At 46.0% G+C, this 23,929-nt stretch overlaps 3 protein-coding genes and 1 non-coding gene across 7 annotated transcripts; 2 read left to right on the top strand and 2 right to left on the bottom strand.

Moving 5' to 3' along the window:
* The first annotated feature begins 9,035 nt into the window (after positions 1-9,035).
* On the top strand, positions 9,036-13,783 carry LOC109758153 (YTH domain-containing protein ECT4). 4 transcript variants are annotated; one of them, XM_020317002.4, is made up of 9 exons: positions 9,036-9,527; positions 9,888-9,979; positions 10,093-10,210; positions 10,302-10,375; positions 10,790-11,335; positions 11,695-12,354; positions 12,446-12,658; positions 12,757-12,903; positions 13,004-13,783. In XM_020317002.4, the coding sequence occupies exons 1-9, from the start codon at positions 9,425-9,427 to the stop codon at positions 13,328-13,330; spliced, it is 2,280 nt and encodes a 759-aa protein (XP_020172591.1). In that variant the 5' UTR covers positions 9,036-9,424; the 3' UTR covers positions 13,331-13,783. The 4 variants fall into 4 exon arrangements, with proteins under 4 accessions (XP_020172591.1, XP_020172590.1, XP_020172587.1 ...); XM_020317001.4 differs by having other exon boundaries at positions 9,146-9,527; positions 10,090-10,210; XM_020316998.4 differs by having other exon boundaries at positions 9,161-9,527; positions 10,287-10,375.
* A 2,939-nt stretch (positions 13,784-16,722) lies between these two features.
* TRNAL-CAA (transfer RNA leucine (anticodon CAA)) lies at positions 16,723-16,806 on the bottom strand. Its single transcript has one exon. It is a non-coding gene; the product is annotated as a tRNA-Leu (tRNA).
* Positions 16,807-17,199: 393 nt separating this feature from the next.
* Positions 17,200-18,702, top strand: LOC109758157 (photosynthetic NDH subunit of subcomplex B 2, chloroplastic). The gene is made up of 2 exons (XM_020317008.4): positions 17,200-18,270; positions 18,353-18,702. The coding sequence occupies exons 1-2, from the start codon at positions 17,374-17,376 to the stop codon at positions 18,545-18,547; spliced, it is 1,092 nt and encodes a 363-aa protein (XP_020172597.1). The 5' UTR covers positions 17,200-17,373; the 3' UTR covers positions 18,548-18,702.
* Positions 18,618-22,950, bottom strand: LOC109758156 (DEAD-box ATP-dependent RNA helicase 38). The gene is made up of 7 exons (XM_020317007.4): positions 22,502-22,950; positions 22,123-22,416; positions 21,743-21,970; positions 20,899-20,964; positions 19,751-20,152; positions 19,570-19,681; positions 18,618-19,066 (listed from the first exon to the last, which is right to left on the bottom strand). The coding sequence occupies exons 1-7, from the start codon at positions 22,772-22,774 to the stop codon at positions 18,915-18,917; spliced, it is 1,527 nt and encodes a 508-aa protein (XP_020172596.1). The 5' UTR covers positions 22,775-22,950; the 3' UTR covers positions 18,618-18,914.
* Between the last annotated feature and the right edge of the window lie 979 nt (positions 22,951-23,929).

Here is a 23,929-nt window from a genome sequence, read left to right as displayed (position 1 = left end):
CAGAATGTCTGGGTATAAAAATCACTTGATTCAACTGGGAGTTAATCTTCCGGATGATAGCGTCATTGACAGAATTCTTCAATCACTGCCACCAAGCTACAAGAGCTTCGTGATGAACTATAACATGCAAGGGATGGATAAGACGATTCCCGAGCTCTTCGCAATGCTAAAAGCTGCGGAGGTAGAAATCAAGAAGGAGCATCAAGTGTTGATGGTCAACAAGACCACCAGTTTCAAGAAAAAGGGCAAAGGGAAGAAGAAGGGGAACTTCAAGAAGAACAGCAAACAAGTTGCTGCTCAGGAGAAGAAACCCAAGTCTGGACCTAAGCCTGAGACTGAGTGCTTCTACTGCAAACAGACTGGTCACTGGAAGCGGAACTGCCCCAAGTATTTGGCGGATCAGAAGGATGGAAAGGTGAACAAAGGTATATGTGATATACATGTCATTGATGTGTACCTTACTAATGCTCGCAGTAACACATGGGTATTTGATACTGGTTCTGTTGCTAATATTTGCAACTCGAAACAGGGACTACGGATTAAGCGAAGATTGGCTAAGGACGAGGTGACGATGCACGTGGGAAATGGTTCCAAAGTCGCTGTGATCGCGGTCGGCACACTACCTCTACATCTACCTTCAGGATTAGTTTTAGACCTGAATAATTGTTATTTGGTGCCAGCGTTGAGCATGAACATTATATCTGGATCTTGTTTGATGCGAGACGGTTATTCATTTAAATCAGAGAATAATGGTTGTTCTATTTATATGAGTAATATCTTTTATGGTCATGCATCCTTGAAGAGTGGTCCATTTTTGTTGAATCTCGATAGTAGTGATACACATATTCATAATATTGAAGCCAAAAGATGCAGAGTTGATAATGATAGTGCAACTTATTTGTGGCACTGCCGTTTAGGTCATATTGGTGTAAAGCGCATGAAGAATCTTCATACTGATGGACTTTTAGAACCACTTGATTATGAATCACTTGGTACTTGCGAACCGTGCCTCATGGGCAAGATGACTAAAACGCCGTTCTCCGGAACTATGGAGCGAGCAACAGATTTGTTGGAAATCATACATACAGATGTATGTGGTCCAATGAATGTTGAGGCTCGCGACAGGTATCGTTATTTTCTCACCTTCACAGATGATTTAAGCAAATATGGGTATATCTACTTAATGAAACATAAGTCTGAAACATTTGAAAAGTTCAAAGAATTTCAGAGTGAAGTTGAAAATCATCGTAACAAGAAAATAAAGTTTCTATGATCTGATCGTGGAGGAGAATATTTGAGTTACGAGTTTGGTCTTCATTTGAAATAATGTGGAATAGTTTCGCAACTCATGCCACCCGGAACACCACAGCGTAATGGTGTGTCCGAACGTCGTAATCGTACTTTACTAGATATGGTGCGATCTATGATGTCTCTTACTGATTTACCACTATCATTTTAGGGTTATGCTTTAGAGACGGCTGCATTCACGTTAAATAGGGCACCATCGAAATCCGTTGAGACGACGCCTTATGAACTGTGGTTTGGCAAGAAACCAAAGTTGTCATTTCTTAAAGTTTGGGGCTGCGATGCTTATGTGAAAAAGCTTCAACCTGATAAGCTCGAACCCAAATCGGAGAAATGTGTCTTCATAGGATACCCAAAGGAAACTGTTGGGTACACCTTCTATCACAGATCTGAAGGCAAGAATTTTGTTGCTAAATTTGGATCCTTTCTAGAGAAGGAGTTTCTCTCGAAAGAAGTGAGTGGGAGGAAAGTAGAACTTGATGAGGTAACTGTACCTGCTCCCTTATTGGAAAGTAGTTCATCACAGAAACCGGTTCATGTGACACCTACACCAATTAGTGAGGAAGTTAATGATGATGATCATGAAACTTCAGATCAAGTTGTTACTGAACCTCATAGGTCAACCAGAGTAAGATCCGCACCAGAGTGGTACGGTAATCATGTTCTAGAGGTTATGTTACTAGACCATGACGAACCTACAAACTATGAAGAAGCGATGGTGAGCCCAGATTCCGCAAAATGGCTTGAGGCCATGAAATCTGAGATGGGATCCATGTATGAGAACAAAGTGTGGTCTTTGGTTGACTTGCCCACTGATCGGCAAGCCATTGAGAATAAATGGATCTTCAAGAAGAAGACTGACGCTGACGGTAATGTTACTGTCTATAAAGCTCGACTTGTTGCAAAAGGTTTTCGACAAGTTCAAGGGGTTGACTACGATGAGACCTTCTCACCCGTAGCGATGCTTAAGTCTGTCCGAATCATGTTAGCAATTGCCGCATTTCATGATTATGAAATTTGGCAAATGGATGTCAAAACTGCATTCCTGAATGGATTTCTAGAAGAAGAGTTGTATATGATGCAACCGGAAGGTTTTGTCAATCCAAAGGGAGCTAACAAAGTGTGCAAGCTCCAGCGATCCATTTATGGACTGGTGCAAGCCTCTCGGAGTTGGAATAAACGCTTTGATAGTGTGATCAAAGCATTTGGTTTTATACAGACTTTTGGAGAAGCCTGTATTTACAAGAAAGTGAGTGGGAGCTTTGTAGCATTTCTGATATTATATGTGGATGACATATTACTGATTGGAAATGATATAGAATTTCTGGATAGCATAAAGGGATACTTGAATAAGAGTTTTTCAATAAAGGACCTCGATGAAGTTGCTTACATATTGGGCATCAAGATCTATAGAGATAGATCAAGACACTTAATTGGACTTTCACAAAGCACATACCTTGACAAAGTTTTGAAGAAGTTCAAAATGGATCAAGCAAAGAAAGGGTTCTTGCCTGTATTACAAGGTGTGAAGTTGAGTAAGACTCAATGCCCGACCACTGCAGAAGATAGAGAGAAGATGAAAGATGTTCCCTATGCTTCAGCCATAGGCTCTATCATGTATGCAATGCTGTGTACCAGACCTGATGTGTGCCTTGCTATAAGTTTAGCAGGGAGGTACCAAAGTAATCTAGGAGTGGATCACTGGACAGCGGTCAAGAACATCCTGAAATACCTGAAAAGGACTAAGGATATGTTTCTTGTTTATGGAGGTGACAAAGAGCTAGTCGTAAATGGTTACGTCGATGCGAGCTTTGACGCTGATCCGGACGATTCTAAATCGCAAACCGGATATGTGTTTACATTGAACGGTGGAGCTGTCAGTTGGTGCAGTTCTAAACAAAGCGTTGTGGCGGGATCTACGTCTGAAGCGGAGTACATAGCTGCTTCGGAAGCAACAAATGAAGGAGTCTGGATGAAGGAGTTCATATCCGATCTAGGTGTCATACCTAATGCATCGGGTCCAATGAAAATCTTTTGTGACAATACTAGTGCAATTGTCTTGGCAAAGGAATCCAGATTTCACAAGAGAACCAAGCACATCAAGAGACGCTTCAACTCCATCCGGGATCTAGTCCAGGTGGGAGACAAAGAAATTTGCAAGATACATACGGATCTGAATGTTGCAGGCCCATTGACTAAGCCTCTTCCATGAGCAAAACATGATCAGCACCAAGGCTCCATGGGTGTTAGAATCATTACTGTGTAATCTAGATTATTGACTCTAGTGCAAGTGGGAGACTGAAGGAAATATGCCCTAGAGGCAATAATAAAGTTATTATTTATTTTCTTATATCATGATAAATGTTTATTATTCATGCTAGAATTGTATTAACCGGAAACATAATACTTGTGTGAATACATAGACAAACAGAGTGTCACTAGTATGCCTCTACTTGACTAGCTCGTTGATCAAAGATGGTTATATTTCCTAGCCATTGACATGAGTTGTCATTCGATTAATGGGATCACATCATTAGGAGAATGATGTGATTGACTTGACCCATTCCGTTAGCTTAGCACTCGATCGTTTGGTATTCTGCTATTGCTTTCTTCATGACTTATACATGTTCCTATGACTATGAGATTATGCAACTCCCGTTTATCGGAGGAACACTTTGTGTGCTACCGAACGTCACAACATAATTGGGTGATTATAAAGGTGCTCTACAGGTGTCTCCGAAGGTACTTGTTGGGTCACCAACGTATCTATAATTTATGAAGTATTCATGCTGTTATATTATCATTCTGGGATGTTTTACAATCATTTTATAGCAACTTTATATCATTTTTTGGGACTAACCTATTGACCCAGTGCCCAGTGCCCAGTGCCAGTTGTTGTTTTTTGCTTGTTTTTACATCGCATGAAATCAATATCAAATGGAGTCCAAACACCGCAAAACTTTTTGTGGATTTTTGATGGACCACAAGACATCCAATGGGCCAGAGCAGCACCTGGGGGGGGGGTGCCCCGAGGGGGCACAACCCACCAGGGCGCGCATGGGGGCCCAGGTGCGCTCAGGTGGGTTGTGCCCACCTCGGTGGCCTCCCGTACCCCCTCTTCTCCCTATAAATATTAAATAGTCAAATATTCCAAAAACCCTCGGGGTAACCCTAGATCAGAAGTTCCGCCACTGCAAGACTCTGTAGCCACGAGAAACCAATCGGGAGCCCGTTCCGGCACCCTGCCGGAGGGGAGGGGCGAATCATCACCGGTGGCCATCTTCATCATCCCGGCGGCCACCATGATGAGGAGGGAGTAGTCCACCCTCGGGGCTGAGGGTTTGTACCAGTAGCTATGTTTTTAGTCTCTCTCTCTCTCTCTCCGCTCTCTCTCTCTCGTGTTCTTGAGATGTCACGATCTTGATGTATCGCGGGCTTTGTTAATATAGTTGGATCATATGGTGTTTTCCCCTCTCTATCTTGTTGTGATGAATTGAGTTTTCCCTTTGAGATTTTGTTTTATCGTATTGAATACTTTTATGGATTTGAGAGCACTTGATATATGTCTTGCATATGAATACCCGTGGTGACAATGGGGTATTATTTTTATTCACTTGATATATGTTTTGGCACTCAACTTGCGGATTCCCGAGGTGACATTGGGGTAATCTACGCATAGGGGTTGATGCACATTCTTGTCTTTGTTTCTCCGATAGAAATCTTGGGGCACTCTTTGAGATTCTTTGTGTTGGATTGAGTATTATGAATATGAAATTATTTGGTGTTATTTTAGTACGAACTCTTGGATAGATCGATCGGAAAGAATAGCTTCGAGGTGGTTTTGTACCCTACAAACAATTTCTTCTTATGTTCTCTGCTAGATAGGAACTTTGGAGTGATTCTTCATCGCACTTTGACGGATGGTTATATGATCCAATTATATTAGCATTGTTGAGAGGTTACACTAGCGAAATTATGGACCCTAGGCCTCATTTTCAAGCATTGCAATATCGTCTGTGCTCCGTTTTATCAATTGCTACCTTGATGTTTTTTATTGTTCCTATTATAAAAATCAATATCTACTATCATTACTACCCTTGTATCACCATCTCTTCGCCAAACTAGTGCACCTATACAAATTACCATTGTATTTGGTGTACCGGGGACACACGGACTTTTTATTATTTGGTTGCAGGGTTGTTTGAGAGAGACCATCTTCATCCTACGCCTCGCACGGATTGATAAACCTTAGGTCATCCACTTGAGGGAAATTTTCTAGTGTCCTACAAAACTCTGTGCTTGGAGGCCCAACACGAGCTACAAGAACAAGTTGTGTAGTAGGCATCAGTATTTCCCTCGGTTTGAGAACCAAGGTATCAATCTAGTAGGAGACAATGAACAAGTCACCGAATACCTGCACAGACAATCAACCACCTGCACCCAACGCGATAAAGCGGTTGTCAACCCTTCACGGTTACTTACAAAAGTGAGATCTGATAGAGATAGATAAACAGTAAAGTAAATATTTTTGGTATTTTTGCTTCATGGATCGGAAAGTAAAAGATTGCAAAGGAAGTAAATCGGAAACTAAAATTGTAGATCGAAAACTTATATGATGGAAAATAGACCCGGGGGCCATAGGTTTCACTAGAGGCTTCTCTCAAGATAGAGAATATTACGGTGGGTGAACAAATTACTGCCGAGCAATTGATAGAAAAGCGCGAAGTTATGACGATATCTAAGGCAATGATCATGAATATAGGCATCACGCCCGTGTCAAGTAGACCGACTCTTGCCTGCATCTACTACTATTACTCCACACATCGACCGACTCCTGCCTGCATCTAGAGTATTAAGTTCATGAAGAACAGAGTAACACATTAAGTAAGATGACATGATGTAGAGGAATAAACTGAAGCAATATGATGTAAACCCCATTTTTTTATCCTCGATGGCAACAATACAATACGTGCCTTGCTGCCCCTACTATCACTGGGAAAGGACACCGCAAGATTGAACCCAAAGCTAAGCACTTCTCCCATTGCAAGAAAAACCAATCTAGTTGGCCAAACCAAATCGATTGTTCGAAGAGACTTGCAAAGATATCAAATCATGCATATAAGAATCCAGAGAAGATTCAAATAATATTCATAGATAAGTTGATCATAAATCCACAATTCATCGGATCTCGGCAAACACACTTCAAAAAAGTATTACATCGAATAGATCTCCAAGAACATCGAGGAGAACATGGTATTCAGAATAAAAGAGAGAGAAGAAGCTATATAGCTACTAGCTATGGACCCGCAGGTCTGTGGTAAACTACTCACGCTTCATCGGAAGGGCAATGGTGTTGATGTAGGAGCCCTCCGTGATCGAATCCCCCTCCGGCAGGACGCCGAAAAAGGCCCCTAGATGAGATCTCATGGGTACAGAAGGTTGCGACGATGGAAAAGTGTTTTCGTGGCTCTCTCTGTTGGTTTTGGGATATATGAGAATATATAGGCGAAGAAACTAGGTCGGTGGAGTCACGAGGGGCCCAAAAGGGTGGGGGGCGCGCCCTCCGTCCTTGTGGACGCTTTGTGGCTTCTCTGACTTGCACTCTAAGTCCTCTGGATGTCTTCTGGTCCAAGAAAAATCATTGCGAAAGTTTTATTACGTTTGGACTCCGTTTGGTATTCCTTTTCCACGAAACTCTAAAACAAGAAAAAAACAGAAACTGGCACTGGGCGCTAGGTTAATAGGTTAGTCCCAAAAATAATATAAAATAGCATATTAATGCATATAAAACATCCAAAACAGATAATATAGTAGCATGGAACAATAAAAAATTATAGATACGTTGGAGACGAATCAACTGGCACCGCACGTAAAGCACTCGCTACATCTGACATTGCTTGTAATGCTTTATCCCAGGAGATGTACTAGTGAGCTGGCACCGCTCGTAAAGCACTCCCCACATTTGACATTACTCATAATGCTTTCTCATAGATAGATGTATCAGTGACCTGGAATCGCACGTAAAACACTCGCTACATTTGACATTACTCGTAATGTTTTCTTCCACATAGATGTATTAGTGAGCTTGTACCTCTTGTAAATCACTCGCTATATTTGACCTTACTTGTAATGCTTCCTTCCAGACAAATATATCAGTGAGCTGGCACCGCTCATAAATCACTCGCTATATTTAACATTACTCGTAATGCTTTCTCTCATAGATGTATCAGTGAGCTGGCACCACCCGTAAAGCACTCGCTGCATTTGACATTACTCCAAATGCTTTTCACCTAGACAGATGTATCAGTGAGCTGGCACCACTCGTAAAGCACTCGCTATATTTGACATTACTCCGAATGCTTTTCACCTAAACAGATGTATCAGTGAGCTGGCACCGCTCGTAAAGCACTCGTTACATTTGACATTACTCGCCAGACAGATGTATCAGTGAGCTGGCACCGCTCTTAAAGCACTCGCTACATTTGACATTACTCTGAATGCTTTTCACCCAGACAGATGTATCAGTGAGCTGGCACCGCTCGTAAAAGCACTCACTACATTTTGACATTATTCATAATGCTTTCTCCCAGGCAGATGTATCTGTGAGTTGGCACCGCTCGTAAAGCACTCGCTACATCTTGACATTATTCGCAATGCTTTCTCTCAGATAGATGTATTAGTGAGCTGGCACCGCTCGTAAAGCACTCGCTACATTTGACATTACTCTGATGCTTTCTCCCAGACAAAGGTATCAGTGAGTTGGCACCGCTCGTAAAGCACTCGCTACATTTTGACATTATTCGTAATGCTCTCCTAGACAGATGTATCAGCGAGCTGGCAAAGCACCCGCTACATTTTGACATAATTTGCAATGTTTTCTCCCAGACAGATGTATCAGTGAGTTGGCATTGCTCGTAAAGCACTTGCTACATTTTGACATGAGTCGCAATGCTTTCTCCCAGACAGATGTATCAATGAGCTGGCACCGCTTGTAAAGCACTTGCTACAATTGACATTACTCACAATACTTTCTCCCAGACCGATGTACCAATGAGTTGGCATCGCTCATAAAAACACTCACTATATTTGACATTATCCGTAATGCTTTCTCCCAGACAGATGTATTAGTGAGCTGGCAACCCACACGCTACTTCTTTATTTCACCGGCGTGCTTTTCACGTATGGCGTTATTAGCAGAGCATCGTCGTTTATCGTGAACAGCTGCATCGTGAGTTAGCACCATCACGAGAACGACGCTCGCTCTGAGAGCTGCGATGGCAACATCGTTATAATATATTACCATGTAAATTTAGATAGAAGATAGAAATTAGGCATATTCTTTCTTAAGCCATAAAATATGATAGAAGATAGAAATTAGGCTTCCTAAAATAATAGAAACTAGGCATATTCTTTTTTAAGCCATGAAATAATGATCGAAAGCCTAGCGGGTCTTCATTACATACAATAGAAAGGGCTAACCGACGGTGACTAATAAAACCTACAACGGGCAATCGCCTCTAAACCCACCAAGCTAAGAAAAGCATCAAAAAGGAAGAGCAAGTAATCATCAATTCACCCTCTCACGTCGTCACATAAATAAGCCAGAGATAAAAGAGAGAAAACAACTAAAAAAAGAGGAATTCTGAAAAAGAGAGGAAAAAACACAGTAAAGAAAAGTCCCAAGTTGCAATTGGTAGCGGACAAATAAAATAGAGGAAAAGGAGGAGACGTGGAGGAGGAGGAGGTGAGCCGTGGTCGTCCGCGCTTCCTCCCTCCCTCCCACCAGCCCCCGCCCCCGCCCCGCCACCTATATCATCCCCGGCCCCTAACCCTAAACCCCCCTCTTTTCCCCTCGCAGCTCGCCACTGTACCACTAGTACCACCACTACCCCCCTGGCCTGCAGCTGCAGCTGCTAGTCTCCCCTGGTGGCGGCTCGCCTCCCTCCCTCCCTCCTATCCCCACCGCCCGCCTCCCTCCCTCCCTCTACCCCAAGCTCGGGCCTTGCTAGCTAGCTATCCGCCGTAGAGAGAGAGGAGAGGGAAGGAGGCCCCGGCGCTCCGGTTGGTTCCGTCGGATCTCGCCTCCAGGTCACCCGTCTGCTGGGATCTCGCCCGCCCCATGGCCGTCGTCGCGCCGACCCCCGCCCCGGCCGCCGCGCCGGCGCCCGCCGCCGCGGCTGCTGCTCCAGCCCCCGCCCCCGCCCCCGCCCCTGCCGCGGATCGTATCCTTTACTTGCTGCCTTTGCTTTCTGACAAGGTTTTGTGGTTGGCTTGTCGATTCGGCCGGGCACGCTTCGCGGTGACTGTGCCGCGGCGGCGGCTGGCCGGCCGGCCGGCCCCATCTGCCCTGTGCGCCTGTCCGTCCTTGCGGCCGCGCTTGCTTGACTTATCCAGATCGATGCGTTTTTACTGTAGTCCGGATTCGTACGCTGGCTGTGAACTGCACAGGTCCAAAAGAAGCAATTTTTTTAATTAAGTAGCGTAGGATTGCTCCTGTTTGCTTGGTGAGATTTAGTCTTCAAGGTTTGGGATCTATTTTTACACCATGTGACTCCTTAATTCGACGATTTTGATCCGCAAAGAAGCCACAGATCTGTTGCAGAAGATGTCGCTGGAATCGCAGCCTCAGCCCAAGGCGGCGGCAGATGGAACCGAGCTTGCCGGTGCCACCAAGGTATGGATAGAACAGTAAAGATTCCTTATTCTTCTCCAATTTGTGCAAGTTCATGGCTTTGCTCCAGGTGATATGTGATTCTGATATGTCTCGTGTTGCTGTTGACTCAGCAGGGGCCTGTGGCCAGCCAGCCGCTCAGCGTGTCGATCCCGCAGGACCGGTCCATCACGCCGGTGGTTCAAGATTTTACGGATCCCAACATGTTCTATCTGCCAGCATATTACTATGGAGGTGAGGGACCGGCGATCTGTTCTCTGTTAATTTAGCTTGCTGCTTCTTTTCAGTCTACTTACTTTCAAGCTAACAGAATTGGGTCTTCCAGGTTACGACGGAACCATGAGCGAGTGGGATGAATATACTAGATATGTAAATCAAGATGGAGTGGAGGTTACCCCAGTAAGTTATCCCAGAGGGGGTATTATCTTTTAGCTTTCATGTCTTGTTGCTTATCTGGATTTGCACCATGAGTCATATTCCTAGTACATAAAGGTTCAGGAATTTTGCTATTATTGTCTACTGGAGCTATCATGTCAAGTCTGTGTTGATATATGTAATGAGTGGAATGCTATCCAGCCATTCTTTTAGTATGGTTTGTTCCTTTGATGGGATTTTCTGCTTCTTATTATGGTCTGTGCAGAATTTCCTCCCAATTGTTATTCAAAAGTATTGTTTGTGCTGTTTGTTTGCCACTAATAATATCTTGTATTGAGAATGTCAACATCTTGTATCTCATTTTGTTGTTCCTACATATTTGTGTTACTTCCAAGGACATCAGAATTAACTATGCTAATTGTTCTTTGAATTTCACAGGCAGTATATGGAGATATTTATGGATATGGGTATGCTCCTTATGGCGCCTACTCTCCAGCTAGTTCCCCAGTCCCAACAGTTGATGGTCAGATGTTTGCTGCACAACATTACCAGTATCCAGCTTATTATCAGCCTCCTACCCCGATTTCTTCTACAACTCAAGGTGACCAGCAGCATTCAGCCAATGCTGATAATAAGCCAGCAGCTAAGGCAGATGCTGCCAAAACAACCACAAATGTTGTTCCTAATGGTACTGCTCAGAGTAACAGCGGAACTGCTCCCCTTGGGTCAAGCTACCAGAATTCATCACTGACCCCTGATGGAACCTATAGGGCACCCTTGATAGGTGGAGTCCCTTCTACTGGTTACGTGGACTCAACCTATGGGTATGACACCACAGGGGCACACTATGCTTGGTATGATGGTTCTGCCTATACCAATGCACAGCAAAGACCAACTACAGCTAATTACACGCCGTCTTCAGCGTATAATAGCAATGGCTCTTCTGCAAGGTATCAGACCAAGAGCCCCACACCGCAGCAGACGGTGAGTACAGAGAAATCGTGTTAATATTTCTATTAATTGTGGATCAAAGGCATTTAGTTGTCACTGTTTTCTGCTCATGCATGTTTCCTGACACGCTAAGGCACTACACTGCTTCATAGTAACAGTAGCATGGGGATGTATATAATTTTCCTTGCAATGAAGTTATAAGCTACAGTATTTGTTAGGATGCGATCTCAATAAACTTTGATATTAATTTTCTTCTTCTGAAACATAGTGGGGGTTCTTGCATAGAAGGCACATTTGATTGTTTTGACCTGTTTATGAAGTTTTACCTTGATTATGCTGTATATAATTTGCATACTGAAGTATATGTTCTCTGTATATTGTTATGTATGCAGGGCAACAGGAGACCAACGACTACAACAGGGTCAGCTACTCCTACATACCCAAACAGGATGTACTCGAGCACCCAGTCTTACAACCAGTACGGAAATTCGGTCAAAACTGGTCTTATGTATGGAAACACTGGCTACGGAAGCACTGGCTACGGAAGCACTGGCTATGGAAGCAGCGGCTATGGCGGCAGTGGCTACGGAAGCAATGGCTATGATTCCAGGTTATATGGTCGGTGGGGTGTTTCTATGGATAGCAGATACAACAGGCCCAGAGGCCGTGGCAACGGATATTATGGTTTTGGCAATGAGAGTCAGGATGGAACAATTGAGCTCAACAGAGGTCCTAGGTCTGGTCGTTTCAAGAACCAGAAAGCATTTGGCCATACTGTTACTATCGCTGTGAAAGGGCAGACCCTCCCTTCAAGTGAAAACAAGAATGCTAGTGACGTACCTGATAAGGCACAGTTCAACCTAGAGGATTTCCCTGTCCAGTATGATGATGCAAAGTTTTTTGTCATCAAATCATACAGCGAGGATGATATCCATAAGAGTATAAAATACAATGTGTGGGCAAGTACCACCAATGGAAACAAGAAGCTTGATGCTGCCTATCAAGAAGCTCAGGCAAAGGGCTCTAGCTGCCCTATATTCTTGTTTTTCTCGGTAAGGACGATCTCCACACTTGCTCCTGCTTTAGGAATGTTGAGTTTGATTTCCTTGGGTTAATTGGATCTCCTTTCTTACAAACTTTCAGGTTAATACAAGTGGACAGTTTGTTGGTGTTGCTGAAATGACTGGTCCTGTTGATTTTGAAAAAACTCTAGAGTACTGGCAACAAGACAAGTGGAATGGTTCATTCTCTGTCAAGTGGCACATCGTCAAGGATGTTCCCAACAACATTCTCAAGCACATCGTCCTTGAGAACAACGAGGGCAAGCCGGTCACAAACAGCCGTGACACACAGGATGTAAGTGTTGATGAATGTTTGTTTTTGTTTGGTTCTCTGACTTCCCAGTTAGGCTGTACCTTAATTGCTCTGTTTACTCCTTTTTGTCGACAATTCAGATCAACCTTGAGCAAGGTATCCAGATGCTCAAGATATTCAAAGAGCATGTCAGCAAGACCTCTATCCTGGAAGACTTTGCCTTCTATGAGAACCGCCAAAAGTTGATGCAGGAGAAGAGAATAAAACAACAGCAGATCCAAAAGCAGGTACATATGGCTCTAGCGAATCGTCATTTTTCATTACTGCCCTCTACTGTTCTGTTCTTGTTGTAGCAACTCTGAATTGATTGTCTAACCATGTATGTAGGTGTGGGACAGCAGGGCTCCGAACCCTGTTGCTGGAGAGAAACAACAGGAAGTCGCCAACGGGAAGCCAAAGGTATCTGTACCGAACGGTGTCAGTGGAGAGAAACAGCAGGATGCTGTCAATGGGAAGCCAAAGTCGCCTGTAGCGAATGGTGTTAACGGGGATGCGAAGGTTCCGGCAGAGAAAGCCGCTGCCACCGCTGCTCCTCCAGCCGTTACCTACGCGGCGAAGGTGGCCCAAACAGCAGCGGCCGAGAAGAAGCCTGCGGCGACCGAGAAGAAGCCTGTCGTTGCCAACGGTGCTGTCAAGACCGGTGTAGCTGCTTGATCGCATACCCGATCCTCCCAGCTAGCCATGAAGAACAAACGGACGGTGCTGGCGAACCAGGCGAGACATGCGGGGTCCCAAGGTACTGATCACCAAAGGTGGCTGCTGGAAAGCGGGTCGGATAGTTAGGTTTCCCTAGCTCTCTCCTTTTTCTTCTTCTGTCGTCGTCGTATTATCGTCATCCCTATTTCAGTTTGCTTAGCTCTAAAGACTCCTCCTATAGTGGTATCATCGGAATCGCCAGAAAAAGAGAAAAGAGAACCTGTGGCAAGACAAAGGTAGTGTCGTACCCGGTGGCATGGTGCGGTTGTGTCGCGTCTGTTTTCGGTCGGTATTTGGTGGTGTTTGAGTAAGTACTATGTGTTTGTGTTGAGTGTTGGGTGAGTGGATCTGAAAGTGGGTTCTAGATTGGAGCTGTTTTCGCGTCTTATTAAGATTATATTACAACAGAAATCTTGCTTTGGTTTCGTATCTGCTGATGCGGAGGCCTCCGTTTTTGGGTGCTCCACTCCACTAGATGGATGATGATAGATGGTGCGAAGCTGACCGGGCAAAGGCAAGTTTGGCAAAGGTGTGGCTTCTTTTGGAGGCCGTTGCATCTGTGCTTTGCTTGTGGTTCCGTTTGGGGAAGAAAAGCGGTGGTGTGCTTGGTTGAGTGCTGTGTTGCTCACTGCTTGTCCACTTGACATGCTTCAGAATTTCGATGCCTGTTTTTGGTTGCTTGGTGAGTGGTATGTGAATAAATGTCCTTGTCAGTGGGTCACTGGTTTGTATCCTAGAGAGGTGTCAAGCTCAGCTTAAAAAGAATTTGGAACGATCGCTAGCTGCTGTGTCATGGTGGTGTCACTACTTGTCAACACTACTCCATGGTTCAGGCTTTTGGTTTTCCAGGGAAATTGGGATCTTTGTTTCAATTCCTTGACTAACATGCACCTTGTTTTACATGGTTGTAACAAGTGTAGGGGTATATACCTTCCTTCCCTCTTGTTTTGACCTCTTCGAAAATCTGAAGCTTGGTTGGAGAGGCTACCCATTGCATCCAAAACATGAAGTAACGAAAGTTATACATCACTAGACACATAGTACTAGTAGCTAGCTAACAATGGTTTGTTATTTGTTTAGAGCTTGCCGGATTAAGACTGACGGTAGGTAACTTTCAGCGGCGGGAGAACATAGCACGTATACTATAGAACGTATCGCCAATACGAAGCTACGAGGAAGTTTGTGGCAAATATGTACACCAGCACAAAATGCACGAAGCTCGGCGGGAGGAGGTTCTTCGGCGGCGACCGCGTCGGCTTCCTCGACGTCGCCGCCAGCGGGCTCGCGCACTGGCTGGGGGTGTTCGAGGAGATGGCCGGGGTGACGCTGCTCGCCGAGGACGAGCACCCGGCGCTGTGCCGGTGGGCGGGGGAGTACGTCGCGGACGAGGCCGTGCGGGGAAGGACAAGTACGTGTCCATCGCCAAGGCAATTGGCGCACAAGTAGACACGATCATGCTGCTCTGCTCTGGTGATCCCTTCATGAATTTGTTACTTGGAAAGTTGGAACTTATTTGGAGGCCGGCCGGATCGTTGGCAGGCAAATATGGATTCGTTAAGGTGGCCTCTCGTTTTTTTTCTTAGAAATTTCGCACACCATTAAACATACGTCAAATTACAACACGGAATCATGAAAACCACGGGAGAAAAAGAGAGAGGACGCATGTCCAGAAATATTTGCTAGAAAACTCCATTGAAGCAGATTTCTACAAAGACCATCCTCGCCACTTGCGGCCTTCGAAGACAAAGAAGCAACACCGCCCATGAGGGCTTTGTGAGTCGAAGAAGAGGATTGTCGTCGGCAAGTCCATTTTCGTTCTGGCCCGTCAACTGGGGATCATCCCTTGCTACTCGAAATGCAGGTCCGTTGCATGCCGTTGATGTCGTCGAGACAAAACACCGGAACCGCCACCCACGAGCCTCGAACCTTGTTCTTTTTTCTTTTGAGAGAAGACCATCATGACTAGCTTTATTGATTAATCAGTAGAGATACATCATCTACGAGCTTGCTCACCAGATAATCTGGAGGCTCATCGGTCCAACTAGAAGAAACTTTATTGGAATAACTAAACCTAGCTAGCACATGCGCCACTTGATTTGCTGATCGAAAATAATATTTAAACTTGACCTTCCCAATCAAGGTAGAGATGTCCACACATTCCGTGAATATCGCTACCGCCAACGTCCCACCAAGTACTCTGACCTTTACCTTCCCCCAAACAAAGAGGACACCGCATGAGGTGAGATCTGACATGCACACAACAAACACCATTAGATCCATCGCACCAAGGAAACGATGGAATAAGGTTCCCGCAGATCCCTCGATTTCACCACCGAGGATGTCGTCGAGATGGGATTGAGCTTGGGAAATTTTATTCCAAATGCCGGCATCACCGTCATCCATGCACCTTCGTGGAACACACTAAACCTAACCCTACCTACAACGGAGGCAGAGAGCCGGGGTTCCCTCACCCATCCATCGTCGGAGCGGTGATTGGGGCAAGAGAACCACGACCTCGCCGGCAGAGCGCACGAGGAGTTGGTCGCCTCCCTGATAGTTTTTTTCCTGGATGAGAGGGATTCGTGGTTGAATCAACGGTAAAATTTTATCTGCACTTGTTTGCCAATCAGGCTCCGCGCGGTGCGGTGGGGTAACATCTACTCCCTCCTAGCAAAAACATCTTACATTTTGGGACGGAGGAAGTAGAATGCATGGAAGAGGGATGTTCAGATAAATTGCTGGCGGGGCTACTTTAGGGTAAATTTTGAAGCTAAATGAGAAGTTGAAAAGGAGCGAACGAGATTTTTTGTTGTTGTTGAAATGGAAACACTCGTATTCCATCTAGGGCACGGCAAAAATGCTGGTTACAACACGGGTTACATCGACAGGGAAACTATCAACCCACAAGCACGCTTCACCATCAGCTGATACTGGACCCATGGCGGCCAGCACATGCGTTGGCTTGTTACAGCTACGTCCAACATGTACAATCTCAGTCTGAATGAACTTGGTACTGGATTTAAACTTGATGCCACGGAAGAGATCACCCGCAAAAAGGAAAAGCGCCCGGCCAACTCCAAGCTGATCAGCCACGGGAGAGGGCCAAGGCCTACGCATGGAGGGCGTCAGTCAGACCATTCGCTGAACATGGCTCCGGACAGTATTGGAATGCGTCAGTTTCCAGCCGTTTCTCACCGTGGTTGCCCCGATTACGTTCAGTCCACCATTGCCAAAGTAGGTATTGTCTGTCAGCAGTTTCTTCTCTTCTGCCAGCCGTAGGATAGCCTGAAGAATCTCGCAAAAGATAAATTATTGTCAGGAAATTAAGCAAGGAAAAAAGCAAAAATTATTGTCAGAAGTGGGGTTTGAACCCACGCCCTCGTTAGAGGACCAGAACTTGAGTCTGGCGCCTTAGACCACTCGGCCATCCTGACTTGTACGTACGGTTCGGTTTTAATGCCTTAATGTAGTCATAGCTACAACATCATGATATTGTATACAGTCCATCACTTTACATATACTTGTCTTTTGTCGTTGTTGTTGCGAAAGTGTACATATACTTGTAGAACTCCCATTTGAGATCCGTTCCTACAAGTAAATTCCTATCAACGCGAACATTCATGAATTTAGCATCGGCCTCAGAGTTCCTCTGAATAAAAATTGAAACATACTACTCCCTCGGTTCCAAAATAGATGACCCAATTTTATATTAAAGTTAGTACAAAGTTGGGTCATCTATTTTGGAAGTTTCTGAATTGCGAAAACAAAGATCATTTTCTTTTCTGCATGCTCATTCCGGTATCAAGCTGTTGCTAGGCAGGCTCGCAGTCGCAGCAGAGCAAGGAGAGGACACGGACAAGGAGCGAGCGCGAAACCACCTATCCTCAAGCCGGTGGATATGAGGCTGCAGTCAGTGACACCCAATCGGCCTCGACTCTCAAGGGGAAGGCCAGCACCTTCCCCTTCTCCGCTAGCTATCACTCACTCCAGCGCTAGCTCCGATGATGGCCGCCTCCTCCTTCCTCCCGCTCCACCTCCCGGCCTCCCCCAGGCCGGCCACCGTGGCCGCGAGGGCAGCCTCGGGCGTCGCGTCGACGGTGCCCGCCGCTACGCAGACGTCGCAGCTGGAGGAGACCTTCGGCCGGAAGGGCCTCCGGTTCGGGACGGACGCCACGGGCGCGCCCACGGCGGAGCTGAGCGTGCGCAACGGCAGCTCGCTGCAGCTGCGGCTCAACGACGGGCTGGTCACGTCGTACCGGCCCAAGGTGTCCTGGGAGGGCGGGGACGGCTGCCGGGAGCTGCTGCACACCGTGGCCGGCGCCGGCGCGGTCAAGGGCGGCGTCGGGCTCGTGCTCAACGAGGCCTCCTCCTCGTCGTCCGGCGGCGCGTCACTCCTCGGCGCGTCCGAGTGGTCCGTGGCGGACGTGGACTCGGACTCATACGACGCCGTGCAGGTGGAGCTCGGGTGCAGCGCCAAGGGGGCCAAGCTGGAGGTGTCGTACGTGGTGACGCTGTACCCGCTGAGCATGGCGACGGCGGTGATCGTCAAGAACAACGGGGCCAAGCCGGTGGAGCTGACGGGCGCCGTGCTGAGCCACATCAAGTTCGACAAGCGGCGGGGCACGGCCGTGGAGGGGCTCCGCGGCTGCCCCTACTGCTCCCACCCGCCGCCGGCGTCCGGGTTCGCGCTGCTCACCCCCGCCGAGGCCATGAAGCGGGAGGAGTCCGGGTGGTTCGGCGGCGGCGGGGAGGAGCCCCGGCAGGGCGCCTGGACCGTGGAGGAGAACCTCTACACCATCCTCAAGAAGAAGGTGAGCAGGGTGTACGCGGCGCCGCCCGAGGAGAGGAAGAAGCGCATCTACAGCACCGCGCCGTCCAAGTTCACCACCATCGACCAGGTTCGTTCGTCTCTTGGCTTGGGATGCATCATCCATTCGCATTGCTCACTGATGATATATGGCTTGTGATTTGCTTGGACAGTCTAGCGGGCTGGGGTTCAGGCTGGTGAGGATGGGGTTCGAGGACATGTACCTGAGCAGCCCGGGAGGATTGTACGAGAAGTTCGGCAACGACTACTTCCTCTGCACCGGGCCGGCGTCCATCCTCGTGCCCGTCGTCGTCGGCCCCGGCGAGGAGTGGAGGGGCGCTCAGGTCATCGAGCACGACAACTTGTAACACTTCCTTTTTCTTGCGTGCCAACAGAGTTACAGAGGAAATCAATCATGTACATTCTTACACATGGGGATGAATCTTGTAACTGCCCACTGCGATCAATCTGTACACATGCGTAGTAGTACAAGTATAACATACAAATGAATTCTCAAACGAAATTACATGGGCGTGTGTGAAGAGGACTTGAAAACCTCAAACGAACGAGCAATAAAAATGGACTCTCCCTCATAGAATTCATCGCATCAGCTCAACATAATCCACACAACTCCAGACACAAGCATCTGGTACAAAAGAAAGAACCCAAGTGCTGGTGACAACATAATCAAATAAGCGCGCAATTTGCCGCCACCTATTTCTGCCAGTAAACAGTTTACTCAAGTAAACCCGCATCCTTAAGAGCAGTCTCAAAATTGTCCTCGCTTTTCCAGTTGGGGACCTCAGGCACTTTGTGCTGGAAGTAGTCCTCGATCTTTGTCATCACAACTTCATCAGTTTGACCACATAGCAGGTTGAACACAGCTCCTGTCACCACCAAAATTTCAGTTAGGCCACAAGATAAGCAACTCTACTCAACAGCGATTAACTCATAAACTGGTATATAACACAACTTATTATGTGTCCAACTGATAAATCATGAAAACTATCCAAGAAAATCAATTGAAAATCTCCAGAAATAGGAAATCACAACCTCTGAAGAAAAAAAATGAAAATGAGCAAACAAACGTGACATCTATAATCAACAAACAATGGTCACATCAGTTCTATCATATAGGAAGCTAAAAATCCTATTGCCAAATCCTACTCGCAGAAGACTGGTTCTGCTGACAAGTTCATCCTTAGGCTAGAACAAACAGGCATTACGATTGACTAAATGTAGCGTGTTTGCTTATCGATGGTTAACAGGTTCAATCTGTCATTATCCCAAGCCATTTAATTCCTATTAACACCGCGACTGTCTGGCACGGTGTTGACCAATATGCTACAGTGGTGTATGTACATAATAGACTGATAAGACATAAATTTACCTTTTCGGCCAAAGCGCCCAGCTCTGCCAATTCTGTGCAGGTACACCTCATAATCAGGTTCATCTCTCGTATTATACTTGATTGGCATGTCGTAGTTGATGACCAGGTTAACCTTTCAAAGGAAGAATGTTAGAAGGAAAATTTTAACTGGTGTGTCAAAATAGCACGGCGCGCATAGTACCTGTGCTTGGTCAAAACCTCGAGCAAGAACATCAGTTGATATAAGAACCTTGGTGTACCCATCTTTGAATTCCTGAATTACTTTTTCCCTCTCTGCTTGGTCAAGGGATCCTTGAATTGAGGAGCACACATAGTCCTCTTTTGTCAAAGCATTATGTACATTCTTAGTACTATTTCTTGTTCTCACAAAGATGATAACCTGTCCAACCTTTTGCCCAAACTCAAAGATCTTGTCCCTTATAACCTCTATTTTGGCCGCCTCATCAGGGACTCGGACTTTATATTGCTTTACTTTTTCCAAAGTAAGATCTTCCTTCTTCACAAATATTTGGTTTCCGTCCTTAATGGCCTTTGTAACAAACTCCTTCACTTTCTCATTGAAGGTCGCAGAGAAGAGAAGCACCTGGCATAAATAGAATTAAAATAAGAAAAAAAAGGAACCATATGGAAACAGAAACAATCACATCTAACCAAGAATTTAGCAATTATATAGCCAAGGCTAGTTGAATGGCACAGCCATGGGATTACACCGACAGGTACAAGCATTACAAAAGATTATCCACCACATGGACAAGGCTATTTGAGGACTGAAAGTATATCAACGCCATCAATGAATAAACTTGGAAAAACTAAGGCAATAACACCAGCAGATTGGCTTTAAGATTACGATAATAGGAATGCCTGAATGTGCAATTAACCAATTACATAGAACACACCACAGTATAGGGTTCTTTCTAGTCCTAAAACTATCATCTTCAAAGATGCCCCATACATGAAATATGCAGTCTTCCAAAAATAAAGAAAATGAATACCACAATCCAGAAAACTTGGAAATTGGATACAACCCACTGCATAAAGAAAATTACCCTTTTCCAAAGCCTCTACCTACCATTAGCAATTGATAAGAAATTCAAGAAGCAGCACATGAGCACATACAGAGCATAGGAACCATTAGCAATTGATAAGAAGTTCAAGAAGCAGCACATGAGCACATACAAAGCATAGGAATAGGTTATCTCCCTTGATAACCTACCAAGTCCCAACATTCAAAATATACTCGCATCTGATTTTGACATGTAACCAAGGTGCAAGCTGTTGTGTGTGATTCTACTGTCACAGTCAAAAGTAGTCAATTACTAAAAAAGTTACCTGGCAACCGCCAGCACTATTTTGTATATCCTTCATGATCCTTAAAGAATCAGTCTTAAAGCCCTCCTGCAAGAAGCATTCAACAGGATAAGAAACCGTACTCATTAAATCATAAAAGCAACTAGTTTACATGAGCCCGCTACGTCGTGGACAGAAGTTCATCAGCAGACAAGGTAAGGAATTTTGAGCGCACCAAATTTTGGTTCTAGTTATAAGAATATTTCTACTGTTGGGACTCCATACTAATTTATGTCCTTGGAAAACAAATGCCTTTTTTTCTGTTATTTTTATCCACTCAGACCAAACAGATACCAAGAGCTTTCGGCCATCACACCTAAAATAACACAACTGCACCATGATGACACCCCTTAATGCCACTAGGATATCAGGAGTAAAAACTTCACTGGCTGCATTCTTTCATACTCAGATTCATTGACTCAATACTAGGCTGATGGTCATTTGATTTCAGTTAAGCCACAAGAAAGTTACCTACCCAAGAGGAAGCAGGTTAGTCGCAAGCCTAGCAAATAAGCGCCACTGCTTTGCTTCTTGAGGATAGTTACCGACGTACATCTGACGGCTATAAAGGGAAAGGTCTATGAGACATGATCTCAAAATACCCTCATCGTTTGCTGCTAAGAACCATCTGTTCTATACTCGAATGAATATTACTGTCAATGCCATTATCATTTGCAGCTGAGAAATAACTCCTATAATGAGTATGAACCTTGTTATCCTTCTCGCTTCACTGTTAGCATGCGTGTAAACTAACAGTAAGTAGTCCGGAAAACACTGGGTGTATCAACGGCACAAAGAGATCGATGACAAGATAACTAAATTGTACCTCGGCAAGCATATGGTCTGCCTCGTCGAACACAAGAATCTTGATCTCCCTAGTGGCAAGCTTCTTATGGGTAATCCACTTGGTGAGCGTCCCAGAAGTGCCAATCACCACCTGATCGGTCACCGGAGCCATTTTGCTGATGGGCATATAATCTTTCTGAGCCGGCGGGGTTGCACAGGCACAGGTAATGCCGGTAAACTTGCCCATCCTCATGAGCACAGATTTATTCTGCACAGACCAACCAATCAGAATCAGTACATTATTATACAGGGTATAAAACTAGCAGAATCAAGCTCCCCACTGCAGTTTGTTATATCCAATAACCAGATGAGAGCAGAGCATATCAGAGCGTGGGAGTGTAGAGGATCAAGTCAAGAGACCTGCTGCGCGAGCTCCCTGGTGGGGCAGATGCAGATGGCCTGGGGCATCTTGCGGTTGGGGTCGACGCGGCTGAGCATGCCGAGGACGAAGCAGGTGGTCTTGCCGGAGCCGTTGTGCGCCTGCGCGACGAGGTCCCTGTAGGGCGGCGTGAGGATCATGGGGAGCGTGATGGCCTGGATCTTGCTGGGGCGGCTGAACCCCATCTCGTCGTGCAGCCCCTTGAGCAGCTCGGGGGTGAGCTTCACGTCCTCGAAGGTCGTGGCCGACTCGTACACCGTGCCGCCCGAGGTCACCTGGAGAAGCAAAGCACCGAATCAGCCGGCCGACATCGAGGCCACCGGACAGCGGCGGCGGCGGGGAGCGGAGGAGAGCGCGTACGGCTTGGATTTGGGAGTCGTCGGAGTCGTCGAGCAGGGGCGGGCCCTCGGCGCCGCCGTCGTCGTCCGGCACGGAGAGCGAGAGCGCCTCGATCTGCTTCGCCTGCGCCTCCACCACCGGCTCGATGGGGGCGGAGGAGGAGGAGCAGGAGGAGGCGGCGGCGGCGGCGAGCTCGGCCTCCGCCTCCGCCTTGGCCTTGGCCTCCTCCTCCTCCTCGACGTCGGCCCAGGACTTCTTCTCCGGATCGGGCTTGGCGGCGCCGGCGTGGGCCATCGGAGCAGATCGAGAAGGATCGATGGCGATGAGAGCTGCTTCAGCTAGAGTCGGTTCGCGTTTTTCCGGGCTGCTCCCGATTTGGGAGGGGATTATATTGCGCTGCGTGAGGTGTTCTTTTAGCTTAGCATGTAAGCGGAGCGCTGCTTAAGATTTACGCGCACGCGGTCTCAGGCGGTTAATGCCGAGCACCCCCGAGCGTCAAATAGTAAAGGTCCACGCCTACGGGGCGCCCACAGCCCAATAACCTTAGTTTTTCCATTCTTTCAGAATTTGTATTTTAAATTTTTTTGTTTATTTTTTTGTTAAAACAATGGAACAAAACCGCAAATAGACAGAAATGTTAAAAGTCCGACATCAGATTTTTAGCGCTAAAAATGGTTGCCATGCGAAAACAGATAAAATTGTCATGCTTGTGTATAATAATTTGCCATGTTCTACGGTGAACATTGCCGTGCAACGTAAAAAATCAACAGAAAAATTGTCATGCCGCAACAATTAATTGCTATGCGTTCAATCGGGGTGTCAAATTTTAACCCTAAGAACCTGATGTCAAATTTATATTGAAACCCCAGATAAAATCGTCAATATGCATTTTGCCGGCAATTTGATACAACAATATTAATCCTCGTTTCACGGACGAGAGTGCCTTAGCCCGCAACTCTCGAGTTGGATTTTCGACCGAACATGAACACAAGTTCACATCGGTTGGTCTTTTAGATGTTGTAACACAGAAATAACCAAATCCTGAGTCGGCCAAGGTACAATTGTTTCGCAATCCGTAGGAGTGGCCTATAAACTATCACGGACTAGTTTTTGCGTGTCTCTAAAGAATAGGTTTTGTGGCCACTGATAGCCATATATCTCAACGTGAGGTTTCCCATGGTTTCTCTAATACGTTTTTGATTCCTACTCTATCATGTGTGCACACACTAAGGGGATGGCTTGCGCGTATAACTAGGAGTGTGTGATCTAAATTTCGTTGCATTCCATTCTCCGGTGCTGGCGGTGGCACAATTCTCTTCCGTGACGAGTCATGAGGGTCTAGAGAGGCGTGCATCAATGATCTCCTGCAAACGTATGGGCCCCAATGAGAAAGGACTTTTATGATCTCATGTGTAAAAAGTTGTAGATGTGGCAAAGTAAGAAGTCAAC

This window comes from Aegilops tauschii, chromosome 4 (assembly GCF_002575655.3).
Source record: "Aegilops tauschii subsp. strangulata cultivar AL8/78 chromosome 4, Aet v6.0, whole genome shotgun sequence".
Classification (NCBI taxonomy): Eukaryota; Viridiplantae; Streptophyta; class Magnoliopsida; order Poales; family Poaceae; genus Aegilops; species Aegilops tauschii.
Note: the sequence above shows the minus strand (reverse complement) of the source record. Positions and strands in the feature narration are given on the sequence as shown.